General features: G+C 48.1%; 1 protein-coding gene across 1 annotated transcript in view; it reads right to left on the bottom strand.

Annotated features, from left to right (window-relative positions):
* LOC132386523 (uncharacterized) overlaps nt 1–21,608 on the bottom strand; it is a gene marked incomplete at its 5' end in the record, with an annotated part of 67,896 nt that overhangs the window by 35,481 nt on the left and 10,807 nt on the right. The window contains 4 exons of the mRNA XM_059958813.1: nt 12,944–12,947; nt 14,788–14,899; nt 16,471–16,602; nt 17,185–17,301. Of these exons, the coding sequence (XP_059814796.1) occupies nt 12,944–12,947; nt 14,788–14,899; nt 16,471–16,602; nt 17,185–17,301 (365 nt within the window). The remainder of the gene's footprint in view (nt 1–12,943; nt 12,948–14,787; nt 14,900–16,470; nt 16,603–17,184; nt 17,302–21,608) is intronic.

The raw sequence follows: 21,608 nt of genomic DNA, 5'->3' as shown, positions 1-21,608 counted from the left end.
CTCCTATTTCTGGCGACACCAACCCGTGCAGAACGTTGCCAGCTTACCCTCCCACTTGAGATTGCTGAGGACCGGATCGAAGAGGTTGCGGCCTTGACACGCGGGAGGTAAAATACTATGTAGAAATCTCTATTCTGCACACAAAACCACTGTTATGCTCCCCAAACTAGGAATTGCCGATAACCACAGCTTGTTTCATCTCGCCTTCCCTTCTGAACCACAGAGACCAACTCGAAGCCAGTGACCGGAACTGTGAGACTTTCCTCTTCACGGTCATTTCCACCCGTCTCAACCACCCAGACGTTTACAAAGTGGTATATCTGTTATTAAGCCAGTTGGACACAGGGGTTCTCTACAGTGACCGCTCAACCTCCTGACTGTCACCGAGTTTCCTGTGAACTGCACATTGGGTCTAACTTCCTATCAGTATGTCCTCCCGACCACCCCGTCACCTTCCCGAATGACGCTGAGTTCATCCAGTATCAGTTCCAACTCCATAGATCCGAGTGTTGGAATCTGCATCCGGATGCAATTATCAGAGCCGCAGTTGTGAGGGACACTGGAGGTCTCCCTGCGGTTTCAGATCCTGCAAGAGGAGCATTTAACTCTCCTACCAAGCATGCTTACTGTTCTAACTGTGCAATTTTAAAGAAGGAAACAGTGAATAAAATGAAAACAAACCTATCAACAGTTTGCCCCGACAGTGACATGCAAAAGTTTGGCAGCCCTGGTCAAAATTTTTGTTACCGTGAATAGCTAAGTGAGTAAAACAGGACCCGAATTCCAAAAGGCAGAATGTTAAAGGTGACATATTTCGTTAATATTTTAGTAAGATTACTTTTTTTTTATTTCCATCTTTTACAGTTTCAAAATAACAAAAAAGGAAAAGGGCCCGAAGCAAACGTTTAGGCACCCTGAACGGTCAGTACTTAGTAAAGCCCACTCTGGCAAGTGTCACATCTTGTAAACGCTTTCTGTATCCAGCTAAGTGTCTTTCAGTTCTTGTTTGGTGGAATTTTCACACATTCGTCCTTGCAAAGGACTTCTGGTTCTGCCAGATTCTTTGCCCGTCTTGCGTTCACTGCTCTTTTGAGGTCTATCCACAGATTGTCGATAATGTTTAGGTCGGGGGACAGAGAGGTCCCTGGCAAAACATTCAGCTTGCGCCTCTTGAAGTAGTCCGTTGTGGAGTTTGAGTTTAGGATCTCTTTCAGATGATTACCCTGTTGTAGAAGCCGTCCTCTTTTCATCTTCAGCATTTTTACAGACGGTGTGATGTTTGCTTCCAGAATTTGCTGTAATTTAATTGAATGCATTCTTCCGTCTACCAGTGAAATTTGTCCCTTTGCCACTGGCTGCAAAACAAGCCCAAAGCGTGATCGATCCACCCGGTGTTTAACAGTTGGAGAGGTGTTCTGTTCAGGAAATTCTGCACTTTCCTTTCTCCAAACATACCTTTGACGGGCACAGGATAGAGGGATGTGAATTCGCAACAGACGAGATACGGAGCGAAGGCTGAACATTTGGAATAAGGGTGGATCAGCCATGATCAAATGGTGGGCCGACACGATCGAGCAAATAGCTTAATTCTACCACTCTGCCGTATGATCGTATTTGAAGTTCCTGGGATAGTGGGTATCAGCGTCTCAGAGGGACTACACTGGGCACGACAAATTCATTAATACGAAGAACAGGTCATGTTCCTGTCAGAACTGCCTCAGGCACGCAGGTTTCAGCACTCCCATTCCTCCGAGAGTAGTTCGCTGTCACTTTCCCTTTAAGACTCAGACTGCCAATTATTGTCGGCCAGTGTTCCTTCATGGAATGTCTGTCGGTGAAGGCCTCGCGCCGAGCACTCAGTGCTCAACCGTATGGGATCCAATTCTTGTACTGCTGCTTGTGACTTTATCTTTGGATTTCATCACTGTGCTCTTGTTTAAGTCCAGTCTGAGCCGGAGTGTATTCTGGACTCTACTCGACCCTTGCCTTCTCCACCATCCATACCTCTCTCGGTACAGAAGAGATTGCAAGGTTAGGTGTATTAGGGGATGTAGTCTCTCATTGAAGACTCGCGAATTTCTCCGGATGTACTGTGGAGAGCGTTCTGACTTGTCGCATCGCCGCCTGGTGTGGAGGCTGCAACGCAGAGGGTCCCCAGAGGTTGCAGAGGGTTCTAGGCTCAGCCAACCCCATCACGGGCACAAACATCCCCTCCATCGAAGACATGTTCAAGAAGGAATGCCTCGGGAAGAACACATCAATCAGCGAGGACCCTGCCCAGCCGGGTAAGTGCCCTGTGCTCATCGGTACCATCGGGGAGGGGGTAGAGGCACCTGTAAACTCAACATCTTACAAGCAGTTGCTGCCTCTTCGCCATCAGTTTAAGAACACTCCCAACACATTTAAACGCTCCCTCGGTATTCACCTTTGAATTAGTTTTTATTATTTTTCGCTATTTACATTAATTTTGCATCTTCGAACGTGCTGAGGTCTCGTTGAAGTTGTACAAAGTGTCGGTGAGTCCGCACTTGGTGCGGTGTTCAGTTCCGGTCGCCCTGCTGAAGGAAAGATTCCACTGATCTGGAAAGAGTGTAGAGGGAGATTTACGAGGATGTTGTCGGGTCTCGAGGGTCTGAGTTATGGAGAGACGGCAAGAAGGAGGGGACTTTGTACCTTGAAGCGTAAGGTTTTAAGCCAGGAGAGGCACAGATAGGGTGAATGTACATAGTTTTTTTTTTTCCCTGGGTTGGGGAATTGAGAGCCAGAGTGCACAGAATTGAGGTGAGAGTATGTGGAGAGATCGGAGAGAGGAAAGGCAGAGAATGGGGTCCGAGTGGAAGAGGAGGGGTGGAGAGGGAATGAGTTGGTGAGAAGGGGAGAAAGAGAAGAGGAGTAGAAAGGGGGACTCAATGGGGGTTCAGGGGAGTTCGGGGTCCGGGAATTTAGAAGAATTGACTAGATGGGGAGAGGAAGAGCAATGGAGGAGTATGCGATTGCGAGTAGAGGAGGATAATGGGGTACGAAGGAGGGGCGGAGATAGTGGGAGAGTAAGAAAAGACGGGGGGTGAGAGTGGTGTAGATTAAATGGGGAAAAGTGGCGTGAAGTCATTTGATTGAAGTCGACGCGACAGGCTGCTGACAGAGACCTCCGATCTCTTCAGTAATATCCGCGTATAAATGTGCCGACTGCTCACAGATGAATCTGTATTTACGTTAGCAATTGTAGATCCAGTACGCGTCGCACATACTGCAGCTGGACCGGCCCTCGGACATTGAGTCGGAGGAGAGCGGAGGGACGACGTAGATGGGGAGCGTTTAGCGGGTGGAGTGAATCATGGAGACGGGGCGGGGCGTATGGGTACGTACGGGATGATGGAGATGTCGAAGTGTTGAGGATGTGGGTCAAGGAGACGGAATTGCTTGTAAGCGAGGACGGAAACGGGAGCGGTGCATTGCAGTCTGTGTGACGGTCACTGGGAATAGTGTATGAGTAGGGTGACAGATTCGGGGAGTGGTTTTGGAGAGGGAGGGTGTTATGCATACGGGGAGGACTGTATTCGAGTTACAGTGCAGGGCGTGACTCTGTGTTGGTATCGTTGAGTGGTGAGATCCTGCCTCGGTGTAGAGCCTGTCTGTGTCTGTGTCACGATGAGGTGCGTGTTCATGTCAGATGTGGGTTGTGCCAGTGACACCGACACATTTTCAGAGCCTCATTGAGAAAACTTCTCCGTGTCACACGGAGGGTTGGGTGTCTCGTTCATAGCTTATGCAAACGGTACTGTCCCTCCTGCAATCTAGACTCACTAATATCTGCCGTGTCCGGCTCAGAGGCGTTGACCCTTGACCTGAGCGCATCGGCCCTTCGAACAATACTTCCTGCATTGATGCGCACGCAGCTCAGAACATGAGTCCCAGCAGGCTCAACCTTTTGCTTCTTGACTTTTTCAGAAGTATTAGCAACATCTGTCCCAACAACCACTCAACTAACTGTAATGGCGTTCTTGTTTACATGTCCCTGCAACTCTAGTTTATATCACCAGTCTCCCATTTTAATGGAAAAATTCAGCCCTAGAATATTAGTTCGAATCCAGTTCAGGTGTACTTATGGGAGAGGAAATGAAGGGCCGGAGCAAGGTGGAGGAGGTGTGGCGCGGCCTCTGGGCAGCAGTCTGTGCTGCCCCCAGATGTCCCCTCAGCAGAATACAAAGTCATTTGTGAACATTGTAGATTACCGTGGCCTTCAAATTGCCCAGGGGACCTCAAGCTGCAGAGATGTGTGTGCGTGTGTGTGTGTGTGTGTGTGTGTGTGTGTGTGTGTGTGTGTGTGTGTGTGTGTGTGTGTGTGTGTGTGTGTGTGTGTGTGTGTATGTGTGTGTGTGTGTGTGTGTGTGTGTGTGTGTGTGTGTGTGTGTGTGTGTGTGTGTGTGTGTGTGTGTGTAATGCGAGAATGTGTTCACTGATATCCTAAATATGCTTGCTATCTTCATATTTTATACATATTATGTGGGCTTCAACGTTCACATTTTAGCCACGTTTTAAACTGAATGTTCAGAACCGGCTCGTTTCCTACCTAAATACTGGCGACGATAAAGACCGAACACGATCGAGGAATAACCATTTAACCATATAACAATTACAGACCATCTCGGTCCTTCTCGTCCATGCCGACGCTTACACTCACCTAATCCCACTGGCCCGCACTCAGCCCATAACCCTCCATTCCTTTCCTGTCCATATACCTATCCAATTTTACTTTAAATGACAATACCGGAACTGTCTCTACCACTTCTACAGGAAGCTGATTCCACACAGCTACCACACTCTGAGTCAGGAAATTCCCCCTCGTGTTACAATTAAAATTTTGCCCCCTTACTCTCAAATCATGTCCTCTAGTTTGAATCTCAAATACTCTCAAAGGAAATAGCCTATCCAGGTCAACTCGATCTATCCCCCTCATTATATTAAATAGCTCTATCAAGTCCGCCCTCAACCTTCTACGCTCCAAAGAATAACGATCTGACTTGATCAGCCTTTCCCTGTAATTTACATGCTGAAACCCGGGTAGCATTCCAGTAAATCTGCACTGTACTCTCTGTATTTTGTTGCTATCTTTCCTATAATTCGGCCAGACCAATGCATTATACAATTTTAACATTACATCCCATCTCCTATACTCAATGCTTTGAATTATAAAGGCCAGCATACAAAAAGCTTTCTTCGCCACCCTATCCACATGAGATTCCACCTTCAGGGAAGTAGGCACCAATATTCCTAGATCACTCTATTCTACTGCAATCTTCAATGCCCTACCATTTATGATGCATGTCCTATTTGGATTATTGCTACCAAAATGTAGCACCGCACATTTATCAGCATTAAACTCCATCTGCCATCGTTCAGCCCACTCTTCTAACTGTCCTAAATCTCTCTGCAAACTTTGAAAACCTACCTCATGATCAACAACGCCACCTACCTCAAGTAGGTGCCTTAGGTAGGTACCCACATCTGCATACTTGCTAATCCAATTTACCAACCCATGATCCAGATCATTAATGTATATGACAAACAGCATTGAACCCATTAGAGATCCCTGAGGCACACCATTAGACACCGGCCTCCAACCTGACATACAGTTCTCCAACACTACTCTCTGGCATCTCCCATCTAGCCACTGTTGAATCCATTTTACTACAAACGTACTTTAATGTTAATACCTAACGATTAAAACTTCCTGACTAACCTTCTGTGCGGAACCTTGGCAAAGGCCTTACTGAAGTCCATATAGACAAAATCCACTGCTTTACCCTCGTCAACTGTACTCGTAACTTCTTCAAAAAAATTCAATAAGATTTGTCAATCATGACCTTCCACGCACAAATCCATGCTGACTATTCCTAATCAGACCTTGTTTATCCAGATCATTATATATCCCATCTCTCAGAATACTTTCCATTAATTTACCCACCACTGACGTGAAACTTACAGGCCTATAACTGCTAGGTTTACTCTTAGAACCCCTTTTAAACATTGGATCCACATGAACAATACGCCAATCCTCCGGCACCATCCCCGTTTCTAATGACATTTGAAATATTTCTGTCAGAGCCCCTGCTATTCATACACCAAGTTCCCTCAAGGTCCTAGGGAATATTCTGTCAGGAGCCGGAGATTTATCCACTTTTATATTCCTTAAAAATATCAGTACTTCCTCCTCTTTAATTGTCATTGTATCCATAACTTCCTTACTTGATTCCCTTACCGTACACAATTCAATATCCTTCTCCTTAGTTAATACCGAAGAAAAAAAAAATCAAAATCTCCCCCATCTCTTTCGGTTCCACATATAGCTGTCCATTCTGATTCTTTAAGGGACCAGTTTTATCCCTCACTATCCTTTTGGTGTTAATATACCTGTAGAATCCCTTTGGATTTATTTTCCCCTTACTTGCCAATGCAATCTCGTATCTTCTTTTTGCTTTTATAATGTCTTTCTTAAGATTCTACTTACATTCTTTATATTCCTCGAGCACCTCATTTACTCCATGCTGCTTATATATATTATAGATCTCCCTCTTTTTCGAACCAAGCTTCCACTATCCCTATAAAACAATGGCACTCTCAAATATTTAATATTTCCTTTCAAAGTAATAGGAACATAAAGATTCTGTTCTCTCAAATGTTCACTTTTAAATTACCTCCATTTCTCTATTACATCCTTCCCATAAAACAAAATGTCCCAATCCACTCCTTCCGCCTCCTTTCGCATCTCCTCAAAGTTAGCCTTCTTCGATCAAAAATCTCTACCCCGGGTCCAGTCCTATCCTTCTCCATAATTATACTGAAACTAATGCTATTGTGATCGCTGGACCCGAAGTTCTCTCCAACACATACCTCCGTCACCTGACCTGTCTCATTTCTGAACAGAGATACAACACTACCACTTCGCTAGTTGGTACCTCTATGTATTGCACACATTTTACAAACTGCTATTCATCCAGCGCTTTTACAGAATGAGTTTCCCAGTCTATGTGTGGAAAATTTCCCACAATCACAACCATGTGCTTTCTGCAAATATCTGTTATCTCCTTACAAATTTGCTCCTCCAATTCTTGATCCCCATTAGGTGGTCTATAAGTGTTACTACTCCTTTCCCATACATCAATTCCAAAAAAATCGTCTCCCTAGATGTGCCTTCTAATCTTTCCTATCAAAGCACCGCTGTAATATTTTCTCGGGCAAGCAATGCAACATCTCCTACTCTTCACCCTCCGATTCTACCACACCTGAAGCAACAAAATCCAGGAATAATTAGTTGCCAATCACACCCCTCCTGCATTCATGTTTCACTAATAGCTACAACATCATATTTCCAGGTATCAAACCATGCTGTAATCTCGTTCACTTCCAAAATACCTCTTTTCTGCTCCCCTAATAAAGACAACCCTAGCGACATAGCTCGCCAGATTTCACAACGTATTCCCTTCTGAGCCACAGAGCCATAGTCAGTGCCAGAGACCGGACCGGTGAGACTTTCCACTGATTGGTCATTTGCACCTCTCTCCTCCCATCCAGAAGTATCGAAAGTGGTCTACCTGTTATTCTGCGGATTCGGCACCAGGGGGCTCTGCATTGACTCAGGCTGTTTAACCTCTTTCCCCTTCCTGCCTGTCTCCCAGTTACCTGTACCCGTCACCGTAGTTGTAAATACCTCTCTATATGTCTTCTCTATCACTCCCTTAGCTTCCCGAATGATCCTGAGTTCATCCAGTTCCAGTTCCAATGCTTTACGCAGAGTGTCAGCGAGATTTGTGTGGGTGTCACGGTATGGGTCCTTTAGCGTCCGGTCGGTGTTGTGTCCAAGTCATGGTGATGTGTGTGTAGGTGTCACAGTGAGAGCTGTGTGGCTCGCTCACTGCCTATGTTGTTTGTGAAGTGGCTGTTCTCTGTGTTTCGCAACCTATCGTCAAAGTCCCTGATCTAACCCACCTCCTTATCTGTCCACTCGTTGAGTTTAAATTTCTCTTTTACCCCTCCTGCAGAGCAGTGAACGTAAATCACTCAACAGAACAGACCATTCGGCCAACAATGTTGCGATATACCACTTGAATTGAATCACTTCTGACTGCACAACAATCAACTCCCTGCATATTAACGTCCCTGTTAAAGCGGCACGTGGACTCCTCTCTCCGTGCTTGTCAATGAATCTCACGTGACTTGTAAAGCCACCCCTCAATTTTGAATACCTCCCGCTTCATCACGACTGATACAACGGAAACCGGGAATGTTGAGCTGACGCTCCTGCCCGCCCTGCAACGGCGTCTCACTAATGTCTACAGTATCATAATGCCAGCGGATGACCCCTTCCCTAGCCCGACGGTCTTTCGTACAATACATCTCGCATTGAAACGGAGGCAGCTCAGAACATGAGTCCCAGCAGGCTCAACCTTTTGCTTCCTCACTTTGTCTGTGGTCTCAACAACATCTGCTCCAACAACCATTCCAACATCTGTTTTGACATTCTGTTATTCATACCCTTGCATCGCTGGTTCTATTCCCACTCCTCATCTTTTATGACAGAATTTCCCGCTGGAATATCAGTTCCAGTCCAGTCCAGGTGTAAACGGTGAGATTTGCTCTTGGCAGTGTAAAGGAAGGGGCTGTGTAGCATGGCCTCCAGGCAGGTGTATGTGCCGCCCCCTAGTGTTCGCTCGGCAGAAGACAACCTCTGGCGGTGTCGAATCCAGATTCCGGTTGCATTCTGTGGACCCCGCGACTCAAGCTGCGTTGTGGCGTATTTTAAGCCTTATGCATATAGGGTATATTGTACCTTCCTGAGAAGAGGACCAATGATGCAGACATCAGAAGCCCTCACTCATCCCAGGACACTTTAGCCACGTGTTAAGCAGTGTTATCTTCCTATTTCTGCCCACACCAGCGCGTATCAAACTTCGACTGCTCACCCTGCCACTCAAGATTGCTGAGGACCCGCTCAGAGTGGTAGTGTCCCTGACACTCGGGAGGCGAAATACCATCCACGAATCCCTCTGTCGCACACAGTACCCCTTTTCTAATTCCCTAACAAATAATCCCCCATCCCACAGCTCGCCTCATCTCGCCCTCCCCCTTCCCTTCAGAACTACAGAGACAAAATCAGTGCCAGAGTCCTGACCTGAGATACTTCCCTCTACTTGGTCATTTGACCTGTCCCCCACCCAAAAGTATACAAAGCGGTAGACCTGCTATTGAACGGGTGGGCTACAGGGAGCACTCTAACCTGGGCCTGTCTGTTAAACATCTTTCATCCTTTTGACTGGCACCCAGTTTCCTGTGAACTGCACATTGAGTCTAACCTCCTCTCAGTATAACCACCTCATCACACCTCCGCTTCCAAGCTAGAATGCCAATAATTTTAAGGCTAAATAAGGAACTGTGAGGCCACATTTGGAGAATTGTGAGCACGTTGATATCCCTTATCGAAAAAAGCATGTGGTTATATTTGTAAGGGTTCAGAGGAGGTTCCCGAAATAAATTGCCTGTCGTATGAAGAACGTTTGATGGTTGTGGGCCTCGACTCGCGGGAATTCAGAATAATGAAGGGTGCATATTGAAAGGTTTCAGATTGTGAAAGATCATGATAGAGTTGGTGTGAAGAGAATGGATCTAGGATCAGAAGAAACAGCATGAGAATATAGAGATATCTTTTAAAAAGGGGATAATGAGGAACTTCCTTCGACAGAGCGTGCTGAATCTGCGGAACTCCACGCCGCAGGCAGGCGTGGACTACCAGCCATTCTGTATATTTAAGAGATAGTTTGAAAAATTCTTCATTATTGAAGGAACGAAGGAGCGAGTTTGGAACCAGGAGGACTATGGATCAGCTATGAAACGACCAGTAGACTCGATGTCCTAATTCTCCTCCTGCGTCGTTTGGGTTTAATTGAAGTTCCTAGGTTACTGTGTGTCCACAACTCAGAGGGTCTATTGTGGCCCAACACGTTCGCGCAAACACAATGAAGGTGTCATGTTTCCGCACGTCCATTTCCCAGAGTATAGTTAACTGTCACTTTTATTCTAAAGATTCAGAGATATCGTTGTGCAATGCCACAATTCCTTATGGACAGTCTATAGTTAAAGCACTGTAGCAGAGCACTCAGTGCTCAATCGTAAGAGTCCCGTCTCCAGTCCGACTGCTTGAGATTTTGGCTTTGGTTGGCTTGGTGCCGTATTGTTTACTTCGTTTCTGAGTCTTAATGCCAGACCTGACTCTGCATTTGAGTTTCATTGCAGAAGGGATCACAGCTTTAGGAGTTTGAGGGGATGTGCTCTCTCAGTGAAGATGAGGAAAATTCTATGGATGTTCGGTGGGGAACTTTCTGACTAGCCGTATCGCCGCCGGGTGCGGATGCTGCAACGCACAGAATAGTAACGGGCTACAGAGGGTTCCAGCCTCAGCCGCCACTCTGACGGTCATCGAGGACATTGTCAAGAGGCGATGCCTCGGGAAGGCGGCATCCATCACTGAGTACTCTCCCCACTCGTGAGAAGCTCTCTGCCCGTTACCACAATCAGGGAGGAGTCGCACGAGCCTGAACACCCACACACAACGATTCATGAACATCTTCTCACCCTGCGCCGTCACATCTTTGAACGCACGAATACACACTCGACATTTCTGCGATGTTTATTAACGTTTGTAATTTACGTTAGCTCTACATATTTTTGCCGTACTGATGAAGCTTAAGAACAAATTGTATGCCGTATACATTTCAGGGCAAAAATAAAATAGCGATTCTAGTGAAAAAATTTCGGTAAGACAGGACACTGGGCACGCTGGCCTTCACCGGTCAGGACACTGAACACAGGAGTCGGGAGATCACGCTGCAGTTGTACAAAGCCTCCGTGAGGCTTTATGCTTTAGGAAAAATGCCACTGAACTGGCAAAAAATAGTACATGGAGTTCTCCGGGGATATTGCAGGAAATTGAGGGTTATGCAGAGAGGGAGGGAGTTTGGGACTTTATTCCCTGGATTAGTTTTGTAACCTTACAGAGTTCCATAAACCCAAGAGAGGCACAGACAGAGTGAAATAGGCACAAACGTTCACCGAATGTTGGGTTGTCGATCACCAGACCGCACAGGATTGACCTGAGAGTGAGTGGAAAGGAGAAAGAGTACATTATGAACACGGAGAGTACAGAGAGATGGAGAGGGAAGGCAGAGAGAGGGGTAGAAAGAGGGTATAGAGGGAGCAAAATGTGGGAAAGAATTGGCATAAGGAGAGGACAAAGAGCCGGCGGAAAAACGGCGAGGCAGTAGGGTTGGAGAAGAACGGCACGGGTTGGAAATTGCCAAAAAGCTGGAGATCAAAGGGGGCAGAGGTTTGTCGGTGTGTCGTGGGGAGAATGGGGATGCGAGCACTGATGGAGAATGGGGAGGGAAAGAAGGGGATGGACGGGGAGAGAGGTGAAAGAGAGGGGGTAGAGAAAGCAGAAAGAGCGGGACGGGGGAATGGAGGGAAAGAAGGAGATGGACGGGGAGAGAGGTGAAAGGGAGGTAGAGGGAGCAGAAAGAGCGGGACGGGGGAATGGAGGGAAAGAAGGGGATGGACAGCGACAGAGGTGAAAGGGAGGTAGAGGGAGCAGAAAGAGCGGGACGGGGGAATGGAGGGAAAGAAGCGGATGGACGGGGAGAGAGGTGAAAGCAGGACGCAGAGGGAGCAGAAAAAAGCGGGAGGAGGAAGTACGAGGTAATATTAAGATAGGTAGAAGGAGCAGAAATAGTGGGACGGGAGAATTTTGGGAAAGAAGGGGATGGACGGGGAGAGTTGAAATAGGGGGTTAGAGGGATCAGAAGAAAGCGGGAGGAGGAAGTACGAGGTGATGATAAGATAGGTAGAGGGAGCAGACAGAGCGGGACGGGGAAATGGAGGGAAAGAGGGAGATGGATGGGGAGAGAGGAGAAAGGGGTACAGAGAGCAGAAAGAGCGGGACGGGGGAATTTAGGGAAAGAAGGGGATGGACGGGGAGAGAGGTGAAAGAGGGGGGTAGAGAATGCAGAAGGAGCGGGACGGGGGAATGGAGGAAAAGAAGGGGATGGACGGGGAGAGAGGTGAAAGAGGGGGGAAGAGGGAGCAAAAGAAAGCGGGACGGGGAATGGAGGGAAAGAAGGGGATGGACGGCGAGAGAGGTGAAAGGGAGGTGGAGGGAGCAAACAGAGCGGTACGGGGGAATGGAGGGAAAGAAGCGGTTGGACGGGGATAGAGGTGAAAGAGGAGGGTAGAGGGAGCAGAAGAAAGCGGGACGGGGAATGAAGGGGATGGAAGGCGAGAGAGGTGAAAGGGAGGTAGAGGGAGCAAGAGCAGGACAGGGGAATGGAGTGAAAGAAGGGGATGGACGGGGAGAGAGGTGAATGAGGGGGGTAGAGGGATCAGAAGAAAGCGGGAGGAGGAATTACGAGGTAATGATATAAGTAGATGGAGCAGACAGAGCGGGACGGGGAAATGGAGGGAAAGAAGCGGATGGACGGGGAGAGAGGTGAAGGAAGGAGGTAGAGGGAGCAGAAAGAGAGGAACGGGGGAATGGAGGGAAAGAAGGGGATAGACAGCAAGAGAGGCTTGCCGGTGTCTGCTGGAGACAATATGATTGTGATAAGCAGAGGAATTAGTGTAGCAGGGAAAGGCAGAGAGGGTGGGCAGGGAATCTGGAAGGATCGGGGAGTGACAGTGAAGGGGACACTGGGGATAGTCATTTGGTTCACGTCGCCTCCACTGGCTGTTGACAGAGACTCTGGATCTTTTCAGGAATATGCGAGAACAAAGGTGCCGACTTCTCGCAGATGAAACGCTGACCAAGATCGCAAGGGTAAATCATTCTGTCTGATGTCAGATCACACTGAATACAAGGGGGCGTTCCAGAGGACCCCTTGGACAGGAGACCGAAGCTCACATTCCTATTCAAGAGAGTAAACAATTTCAACAGAGGCAAAACAGCTCCAGCAGAGAACTCGAGCCGTGACCGTCCCCAAGCTAATCCCATGATTTTTTTTCTCTCCTAACAGACTGTGTCAGTACGCCAACTCATCCCACGCAACCGCTCTTCACCACGGCCCGGTGCCGGTACCCAGACAGATACCACGGTCCCAATGTCTACCCACAATCTGTCCCCAACTAAGGCACTGACCCAATGTCTCCCCACAGCCCCGTATTCCCCAAACTAATCCCACCGAACCGCTTCCTCAACACTGTCCTCTGTCAGTCCCCATACGAATCGAACATGCCCACCCTCTCCCCTCTGACCTGTTTCAGTCAGCGAACAACCCCCACTCCACCACCGTCTAATCCACCTGCCCAGCTCTGTTCCCTCAGATCTACGTCATTTAGCAAACGAATCACACTGTTTCTCCCTCTCCTCACAGCCCGGCGACAAACTCCGAACAAATCACATTAACCCATTGTATGCCCATCGCCCTGTACTGGTCTCCAAACTAAACCAGTTGTCCTACTCTCGCCCTTAAGATCTATGTCATTCACCATACTAATCCGGCTGTTGCTCCCTCGCCACACAGCCCGGCGACAAACTCCGAACAAATCACATTAACCCATTGTGTGCCCATCGCCCTGTACTGGTCTCCAAACTAATCCAGTTGTCCTTCTCTCGCCCTTCAGATCTATGTCATTCACCAAACTAATCCGGCTGTTGCTCCCTCGCCACACAGCCCGGCGATTACCTCCGAACTAATCACATTAACCCATTGTGTGCCCATCGCCCTGTACTGGTCTCCAAACTAAACCAGTTCTCCTACTCTCGCCCCTCAGATCTATGTCAGTCACTAAACTAATCCGGCTGTTGCTCCCTCGCCACACTGCCCGGCGACTATCTCCGACATGATCCCACTGAACAGCGCTCTCCCACCGACATGGGTCATACCAAAATAATCCCTGTGCACTGACCTGTCCCCGCTGCCCCATGCCAGTTTCCGATATATTCCCACTGCCCTGTCCTTCCCCGATAGACTCGTGCCGGCCCCAGAAAGTTCAGACTCTATCACCCTACACTCTACCCACGTACAGTCTACAGACAAATCCCAATGCCCCTCTCTTTTCACACAAAACTACTTCAGTCCGTAAACGAATCCCAGATAATCCCATCAGCACTATCTGAATACTCAACTCTCACCCCACACATCAGTCCAAATCTTACCCGTCTTCGCATTTTCCAATCCAGTACTTAAGGTTCTTGTACAAAAGATTGTTGTATACAAAGCTCTGAGGAATTAAATTCATTTGATTAATGCCAAGAATCGAAATCTATGTAAGGAAATTCTCTCAGATGACTACAAAAGGAATCCGTGATGGGACGGTGTGGAGGGAATTCACTCTTTGTCTGACCCCAAGAGTGTATGATGGGACAGTGTGAAGTTAGCTTCACTCTGTGTCTGACCACGGGAGTGTGTGATGGGACGGTGTGGAGGGAGATTCACTCTGTGTCTGAACCCGGGAGAGTGTGATGGGACAGTGTGGAGGAAGGTTCACTTTGTGTCAGACCCCGGGAATGCTTGTCCTCACGGCATGGAGGGAGAAACGCTCAGTGTCTGAACCGGGAGAGTGTGAAGGGAAGGTGTGAAGGGAGATACACTTTGTGTCAGAGCCCGTGAGTGTGTGCTGGGAGTGTGTGTTGTGTGTTCAATCTGTGCCTGAATCCGAGAGTGTGTGATGATTCCTGTGATATATGTGGGATCTTCCCGTGCTGTGACACATACCGCTTCATCCCTTGAATTGATTTCCAGCAGCCTTGAATCACGGATTGAACATTCTTGTATCGCTTTTTGGAAAGATGCTTCAAACCTGGATACGTAATAACACCGGTCTTTATTTGTGACCCAGTCCTTGGAACTGTTTTGCTCTGTAAATCACGAACACGGAACAGTGAGACACAGAATGAATCTCCCTGCACAATTTCCCATAACACACAGCCGGGGGGACGCACACAGTGAATTTCACGCAATGCTGCCCCGCTATGTTCACTTGAGGTCAGGCACAAAGGGAATTTTTCCGCCCCCAACATCGTCCCATCGCACATTAACAGGATAAGGCACAGTGAATTCCTCCCAAACCATCCATCACACACTCGCGGAATCAAGACGCAGAGTGAATCTCGTACCACACTGTCCTATCGCACACGCCCGGGGAGAGACACAGAATGAAGTTCCCTCCACAACGTCCGATCACAGATTCACAGGATCAGGCAGAGAGTGAAGTTTCCTCTACATCATCTGTCAGAGACTCTCCAGTCAGGCACAGATTCAGGCTTCCGCTACCACGTCCCCGAGACACTCACGGAGTCAGACAGAATGTGAGGCTCGATCCACAGCAACCCATCACACAACCGGTGTGTCAGAAACAGAGCGATGCTACCCCCACACCGTCTCAACAGTCTTTGGTTTGGACCCAGAATTAAGTTCCCTCCAAACTCTCCTATCGTGCACCCCCGGTATCAGACTCAGTGGGAATTAATCTCTCTCTCTCTCTCTCTCTCTCTCTCTCTCTCTCTCTCTCTCTCTCTCTCTCTCTCTCTCTCTCTCTCTCTCTCTCTCTCTCTCTCTCTCTCTCTCTCTCTCTCTCTCTCTCTCTCTCTCTCTCTCTCTCTCTCTCTCTCTCTTTCCCTCCCTCCACTCCACAGCGTCCCATCACCATCACACATTTGCGTAGTGAGACACAGATCTCGGCGACTGTGACAGTGTCCATTCCCACACTCCAGAGATCAGACACAGTGTAGCTCCTTCAGCACCGTCCGATTACTGACACCCGGATAAAGACATGGAGTGAAGACAGTAATTTGGGTTCCATCCAAAATGTCCCGTCGCACATTTTAGGAGATAGACGAAGAATGAAACTCTTGTCTCACGGTTTCTGCATACACTCCCAGCGTCAACCACAGAGTGAAGCTCACCCCACACCGCCCCTCACACATCCCCTACGTCAGAGATCAGAATTAAGATCGCTCCACAAAGTCCAGTCACACAAGGCCTTGGTCAGACACAGTGTGAATCTCCCTCCTTACGTCACCTTACTTCCATCTGCACTCTCCCATCACACAGTCCTGGAATCAAATACAGTCCCTCTCTCTCCACGGTCCCACCACATAATCCCGAATTCAGACACAGAGTAAAGCCCGTCCCGTCACACACTCCGGGATTCAGAGTGAAGCTCTCTCTCTACGGTGGATAACGCACTTCAGGTGTCAGACATGGGGTGAACCTCTCTGTGCACTGTCCGATCACACAATCCCGCTGTCAGGCACAGAGTGAAGCTGGATCCATACTGTCCCGTCAGATATTCCCAGAGTAAGACATAGACTGAATCACACTCCATACCATAACCATACACTCCCGATGTCAAGCACAGAGTGACGCTTCATCTCTCCATGCCTGCCCTGTGACGAGGAGCGGGTGAAAGAGGGGGATGGTGCCTCACCTCTTCTGCTGGTCAAAATTTCACAGATTTCAGCCTTGGTTTCGTTGACAGATCTGTACTTCGTTTCCATCTCAGTGAACTGGTGACTGAGATCGCTCTGCATTCGTTTAAGAGACTGACGTATCTGCGATACTGAGAGAGATGGTGAAGGATGATTCGCGTTTGCAGTGATACGTGAGTCAGCATCGCGCTACCGCACGGGTCACAGAGAGTTTTATGTCAGTGTGACGGTGAAGGGTGTCCCAGTAAAGGAGGAGAAAATGGCGGCGCGTGGCAGCACGCGCGGCCTCTCTGGAGATGGATATCTGTTACCTGTTAAGTAGGGATCCGAGCACAATCCTGATTTGATGGAGACAGACGTGAGAGCGTGGAGGAACATCTGGAGAATCTTCTGAAATTCCCGCTTCGCTACCGCTGCTACCGTGCGGTCCGGAATCTCCGGAGGAGAAGGCCTCGAGACCTCGGCTTTGCTTGTTTCGGCGGCCGGGACGAGGTCGACAGTGAATGGCGTGTGGGTGTCAGGACGAGTCTTGACTGTGTTACGGTTCAGGCCGTATTTTTATCACGGTTAGGGGTGTGTCCGTGTTATGGTGATGGGTTTTACCCGGTGTTACGGTAAGGGCCGTGTCGGTGTCGTTGTGGTGTTTTACAATAACAGTTTAGTCCACTCTCTTTATTTACGGTCTGACTCCACACGGAGCCGGTTCCACTCACCATGGATCGAGAGACCGGCCACTGTCACAATTAGGGCAGATGTAACTAGGCAGAGTAGGCAGATCAGACGGAACGGTCTATTTCCGATCTTCACTTTCGACTGTTGTTCATGCGCAGCTGTGGGGAGACCACACGACCAGAAGATCACAATAAATATTTAATAAGACAATAGGAACTGCTTAATGAATACTTTACTTCAGTATCTTAGTGATTGTCGTGATGACTTGCAGCAGACTGAAAAGCCTGAGCATGTAGATGTTACGAAAGAGGATGTAATGGTAATTTTGGAAACTATCAAATTGGATAAATCGCCGGTACCGGACGAAATATAGCCCAGGCTACTGTGGGAGGCGAGGGGAGAGATTGCTGAGTCTCTGGCGATGATCTTTGCATCATCAATGGAGACGTGGGAGTTTCCGGAGTGCTGGTAGGTTGTGGATGTTGTTCCTTTATTCAAGAAAGGGAGAGGAGATAGCCCAGGAAATTATAGACCAGTGAGTCTTACCTCAGCTTTTGGTAAGTTGATGGAGAAGATCCGGAGAGGCAGGATTTATGAACATTTGCAGAGGTATAATATGTTTAGGAGTTGTCAGCATGGCGTTGTAAATGGCAGATCGTGCCTTACGAGACTGATTGCATTTTTGTGGGGATACTAAACACATTGATAAGGAAGAGCAGTTGATGCAGTGTATATGGATTTCAGCTTAGCATTTTGTAAGGTAGCCCATGCAGGGCTTACTTTGAAAGTAAGATGGAATGGGATCCAAGGGGATATTGCTTTGTGGATCCACAACTGGCCTGCCCACAGAAGGCAAAGAGTGGTTGCAGACTGGTCATATTCTGCATGGAAGTCGGTTACCAGTGAAGTGCATCAGGGATCTGTTCTGGGACGCGTATTCTTCGTGACTTTTATAGATGAACTGGATGATGACGTGGAGGGATGGGTTCGGAGGTTTGCGGATGACACAATGTTTGGGGTTTTGTGGACTGTTGGAGGGTTGTCAGATGTTACAGCGGGATGCAAAACCGGCTGAGAAGTGGCAGATGGAGTTCAGCCCAGTTATGTGTGACGTGCACGACGAGTGAATCTGCAGATGATAGAAATAAATAAACATACAAAATGTTGACAGAACTCAGCAGACTGGACAGCATCTATGGGAGGAGGTAGTGACGACTTCTCGGGCCGAAACCCTGTTGAAGTGGTTCATTTTGACAGGTCAAGTACGATGTCAGAATATAGTATTAATGGTAAGACTCTTGGCAGTGTGGAGAATCAGAGGGTTCATGGGGTCCTAGCTCAAAGCAGCTGCGCAGGATGACTCTGTGGTTAAGAATTCGTATGGTGTATTGGCCTTCATCAATCGTGGAATTGAATTTAGGAGCCGAGAGGTAATGTTGCAGATCTATAGAACCCTAGGTCAGACCCTACCTGGAGAACTGTGCACAGTTCTGTTGCCTTCACTATAGGAAAGTCGTAGAATCCAGAGAAAGGGTGCAGAGGAGGTGACAAGAATGTTTACTGGATTTGAGAGCATGACTTATGAGAATAAGTTGAGTGAACTCAGCCTTTTTTCCTTGAAGCGATGGAGGATGAGAGGTGACCTGATAGAGGTGAACAGGATGATGTGAGGCATTGATCGTGCGGAGAGTCAGAGGCTTTTTCCCAGGACTGAAATCGCTCGCACGAGAGGACTGGCCTTTAAGGTGATTGGAAGTAGGTACAGAGGAGATTTCAGGGGTAAGTTTTTTTTTACTTCGCGAGTGGTGAGTGCATGGAATAGGCTGCAGGCGGCGGTGTGGCAGGCGGAAACGATCGGGTCTTTCATGGGTCTCCTGGATGGCTACATGATATAGAACCATAGAGGGCTATGGTTAAGTCCTAGGTTGTTCTAAGGTAGGGACATGTTCGTCACAACTTTATGGACCGAAGAGCCTGTATTGTGTTGTCTGTTTTCTATGTTTGAATGTTTCTATATCCATCACAAACAGGAGTGGTCCTGCAGAATAAAGCGTCACGGTAACAGAGAGAGGACAGTGCAGGCCGACGATAAAGTGTAAGGGGCCACGACAATGTAGATCGTGAGGTGAGGAGTCCATCTGATCGTCCGGGGAGGCCGTTATATCACCCGATAGAACCGGGCCAGAAGCCGTCCTTGAGACTGGTCCGACGTGCTTTCGTACCTTTCTCCCCGATGGGAGGGAGTCCGGATGTGTTAGATGGGAGTTTATGGTTATTCTGGCTGCTTCACGGAGACAGCAGGAAATGTAGACAGTGTCGACGAGAGAGAAAATGTCAGAATTCCATCTTTGGAGTGAGACAGCTGGACGGCTGATCAGCGCAGTGTTCCAGGCGTGATGGATAGGGACTTCAGTGACCTATTGTTGGGCTGCTCTGTATAAGGGGGTTAGGCCAGGGGAGATTAGACTGATTTGATTCCGGTGCACCTGTTTGCCTTGATTGGTTGATAAAATGTACACTGACTTTAACAAATACTGTCACATATCCCAGATGGTAACACTCTGGGAGATGGAAGTGAGAAACGGAGGGAGAGACGGAGAATGAAAGGAGCGGTGAGAGAAGGAGGGAGGGGGGAGATCCGAAGGGTGGAAGATGGAGGAGGGAGAGAGATACTGGATGGCCTGAGACCCAGAGAGAGTTGTCGACAAATTTACTCGGGAAGGACAGATCAGGCACGGGGAATAATGCAATCTACCTGGACTTTAACAAGGTCTCAGATGGTACACCGCTCTGGAAGATTATGGTACAGGAGTCGGGAGGTCACGTGGCAGATGTACAGTGACGCCGCTCTTGGTCAGTGTCGGTCGCCCTGATATAGGAAAGGCAACTGTGCTGGATGTTTACGAGGATGTTGGACTCGGGGGAGTGAGGCATGGAGAGAGGTCGGACAGTTCGGGACTTTATTCCTTGGAGCGCAGGGGCGACCTTACAGAGTTGTATAAAACCACGAGGGGCACAGACAGGGTGAATGAACACAGACTTTCCTCAGGTTTCGGAAACGAGAGGGCACAGGATTGGTGTGAGAGTCGCTGGGAGGGCGAGAGTGGGGCGAGAGAAAGTGACAGGGAGGAAATAAGGGTAGGAGGGAGTACAGGGAGGGAGCTGGGGAGAGAGGACGGACGGGTGGTGTGGGAGAGATGGGGAGAAAGAAGGCCATAGGTGGGGAAATGTTTGTAGGAGATTGGTGGGGAGAATCTGGATACAATGCAGGAAAATGGGGTAGGAGAGTGGCGCCGATGTTTGGGAGGGTAATGTGTGAGTGGAGGAGAGAAAATGAGGAGAACAATGTTGTCGGGACTCGAGGGACTGAGTTCTGGAGAGAAGTCGCGCAAATTTGAAGTTCAATTTAGGGGTGCACTGCGGCCGTTCCCATCAACTATACGTATACAGTTTTGGATACTGCAGGTGGAGACGACCTACCAGGGACAAGTTGCAGTTGTTACGTCTCTGGCACCGAGACTGGAGCCTCAGCTCAGAAGGGAAGGAGGGAAAAGAGGAGAGCAGTACTGATAGGGGATTCGATGGTATCGGGGACAGATAGGAGATCCTGTGGAAGAGAACAAGGTTCCTGCAAGGACTGTTGCCTCCCTGGTGCCAAGGTCCGCGATATCTCGGATGGAGTTCTCAGTATTCCCAAGAGGGAGGGTGAGGAGATGGATTTCGAGGTCCATAGTTGGATGAACTTAGAGCATGGATTGATACATGGAAACATGATGTTGTTGCTATTAGTGAAACATGGCTCCAGGAGGATTGTGATTGGCAACTAAATATTCCTGGATTTCGTTGCTTCAGGTGTGATAGAATCAGAGGGGCAAGAGGCGGAGGTGTTGAGTTGCTTGTCAGAGAAAATATTACAGCGGTGCTGTGGAAGGACAGATTAGAGGGCTAAGGTCTAAGGTGTAGTAACGCTTATAGGAGAGTATTACAAACCATCAAATGGGGAGCAAGAAGTGGACGAGCAAATTTGCAAGGAGATGGCAGATATTTGTAAAAAGCACAGGGTTGTTATTGAGGGAAATTTTAATTTTCCACACATAGACTGTGAAGCCCATACTGTAAAAGGGATGGATGGTTTGGAGTTTGTAAAATGTATGCAGCATAGTTAATTGCAGCAATACCTAGAGAAACGAATCGGAGAAAGGTCAGTGTTGGATTTTCTGTTAGATAATGAAATAGGTCAGGTGACGGAGGTATGTGTTTGGGAGCACATTGGGTCCAGTGAACACAATACCATTAGTTTCAATATAATTATGGAAAAGGATTTGACTGGAACTAGGGTTGAGATATTTGATTGGAAAAATGCTAACTTTGAGGAGATGTGAATGGATTTAGAAGGAGTGGATTGGGACAATTTGTTTTATGGGAAAAATGTAATAGAGACATGGCGGTCATTTAAAGATGAGAT

This window comes from Hypanus sabinus, unplaced genomic scaffold, assembly GCF_030144855.1.
Source record: "Hypanus sabinus isolate sHypSab1 unplaced genomic scaffold, sHypSab1.hap1 scaffold_1192, whole genome shotgun sequence".
NCBI classification, from domain to species: Eukaryota; Metazoa; Chordata; class Chondrichthyes; order Myliobatiformes; family Dasyatidae; genus Hypanus; species Hypanus sabinus.
This window is presented reverse-complemented; position numbering and strand designations above follow the sequence as displayed.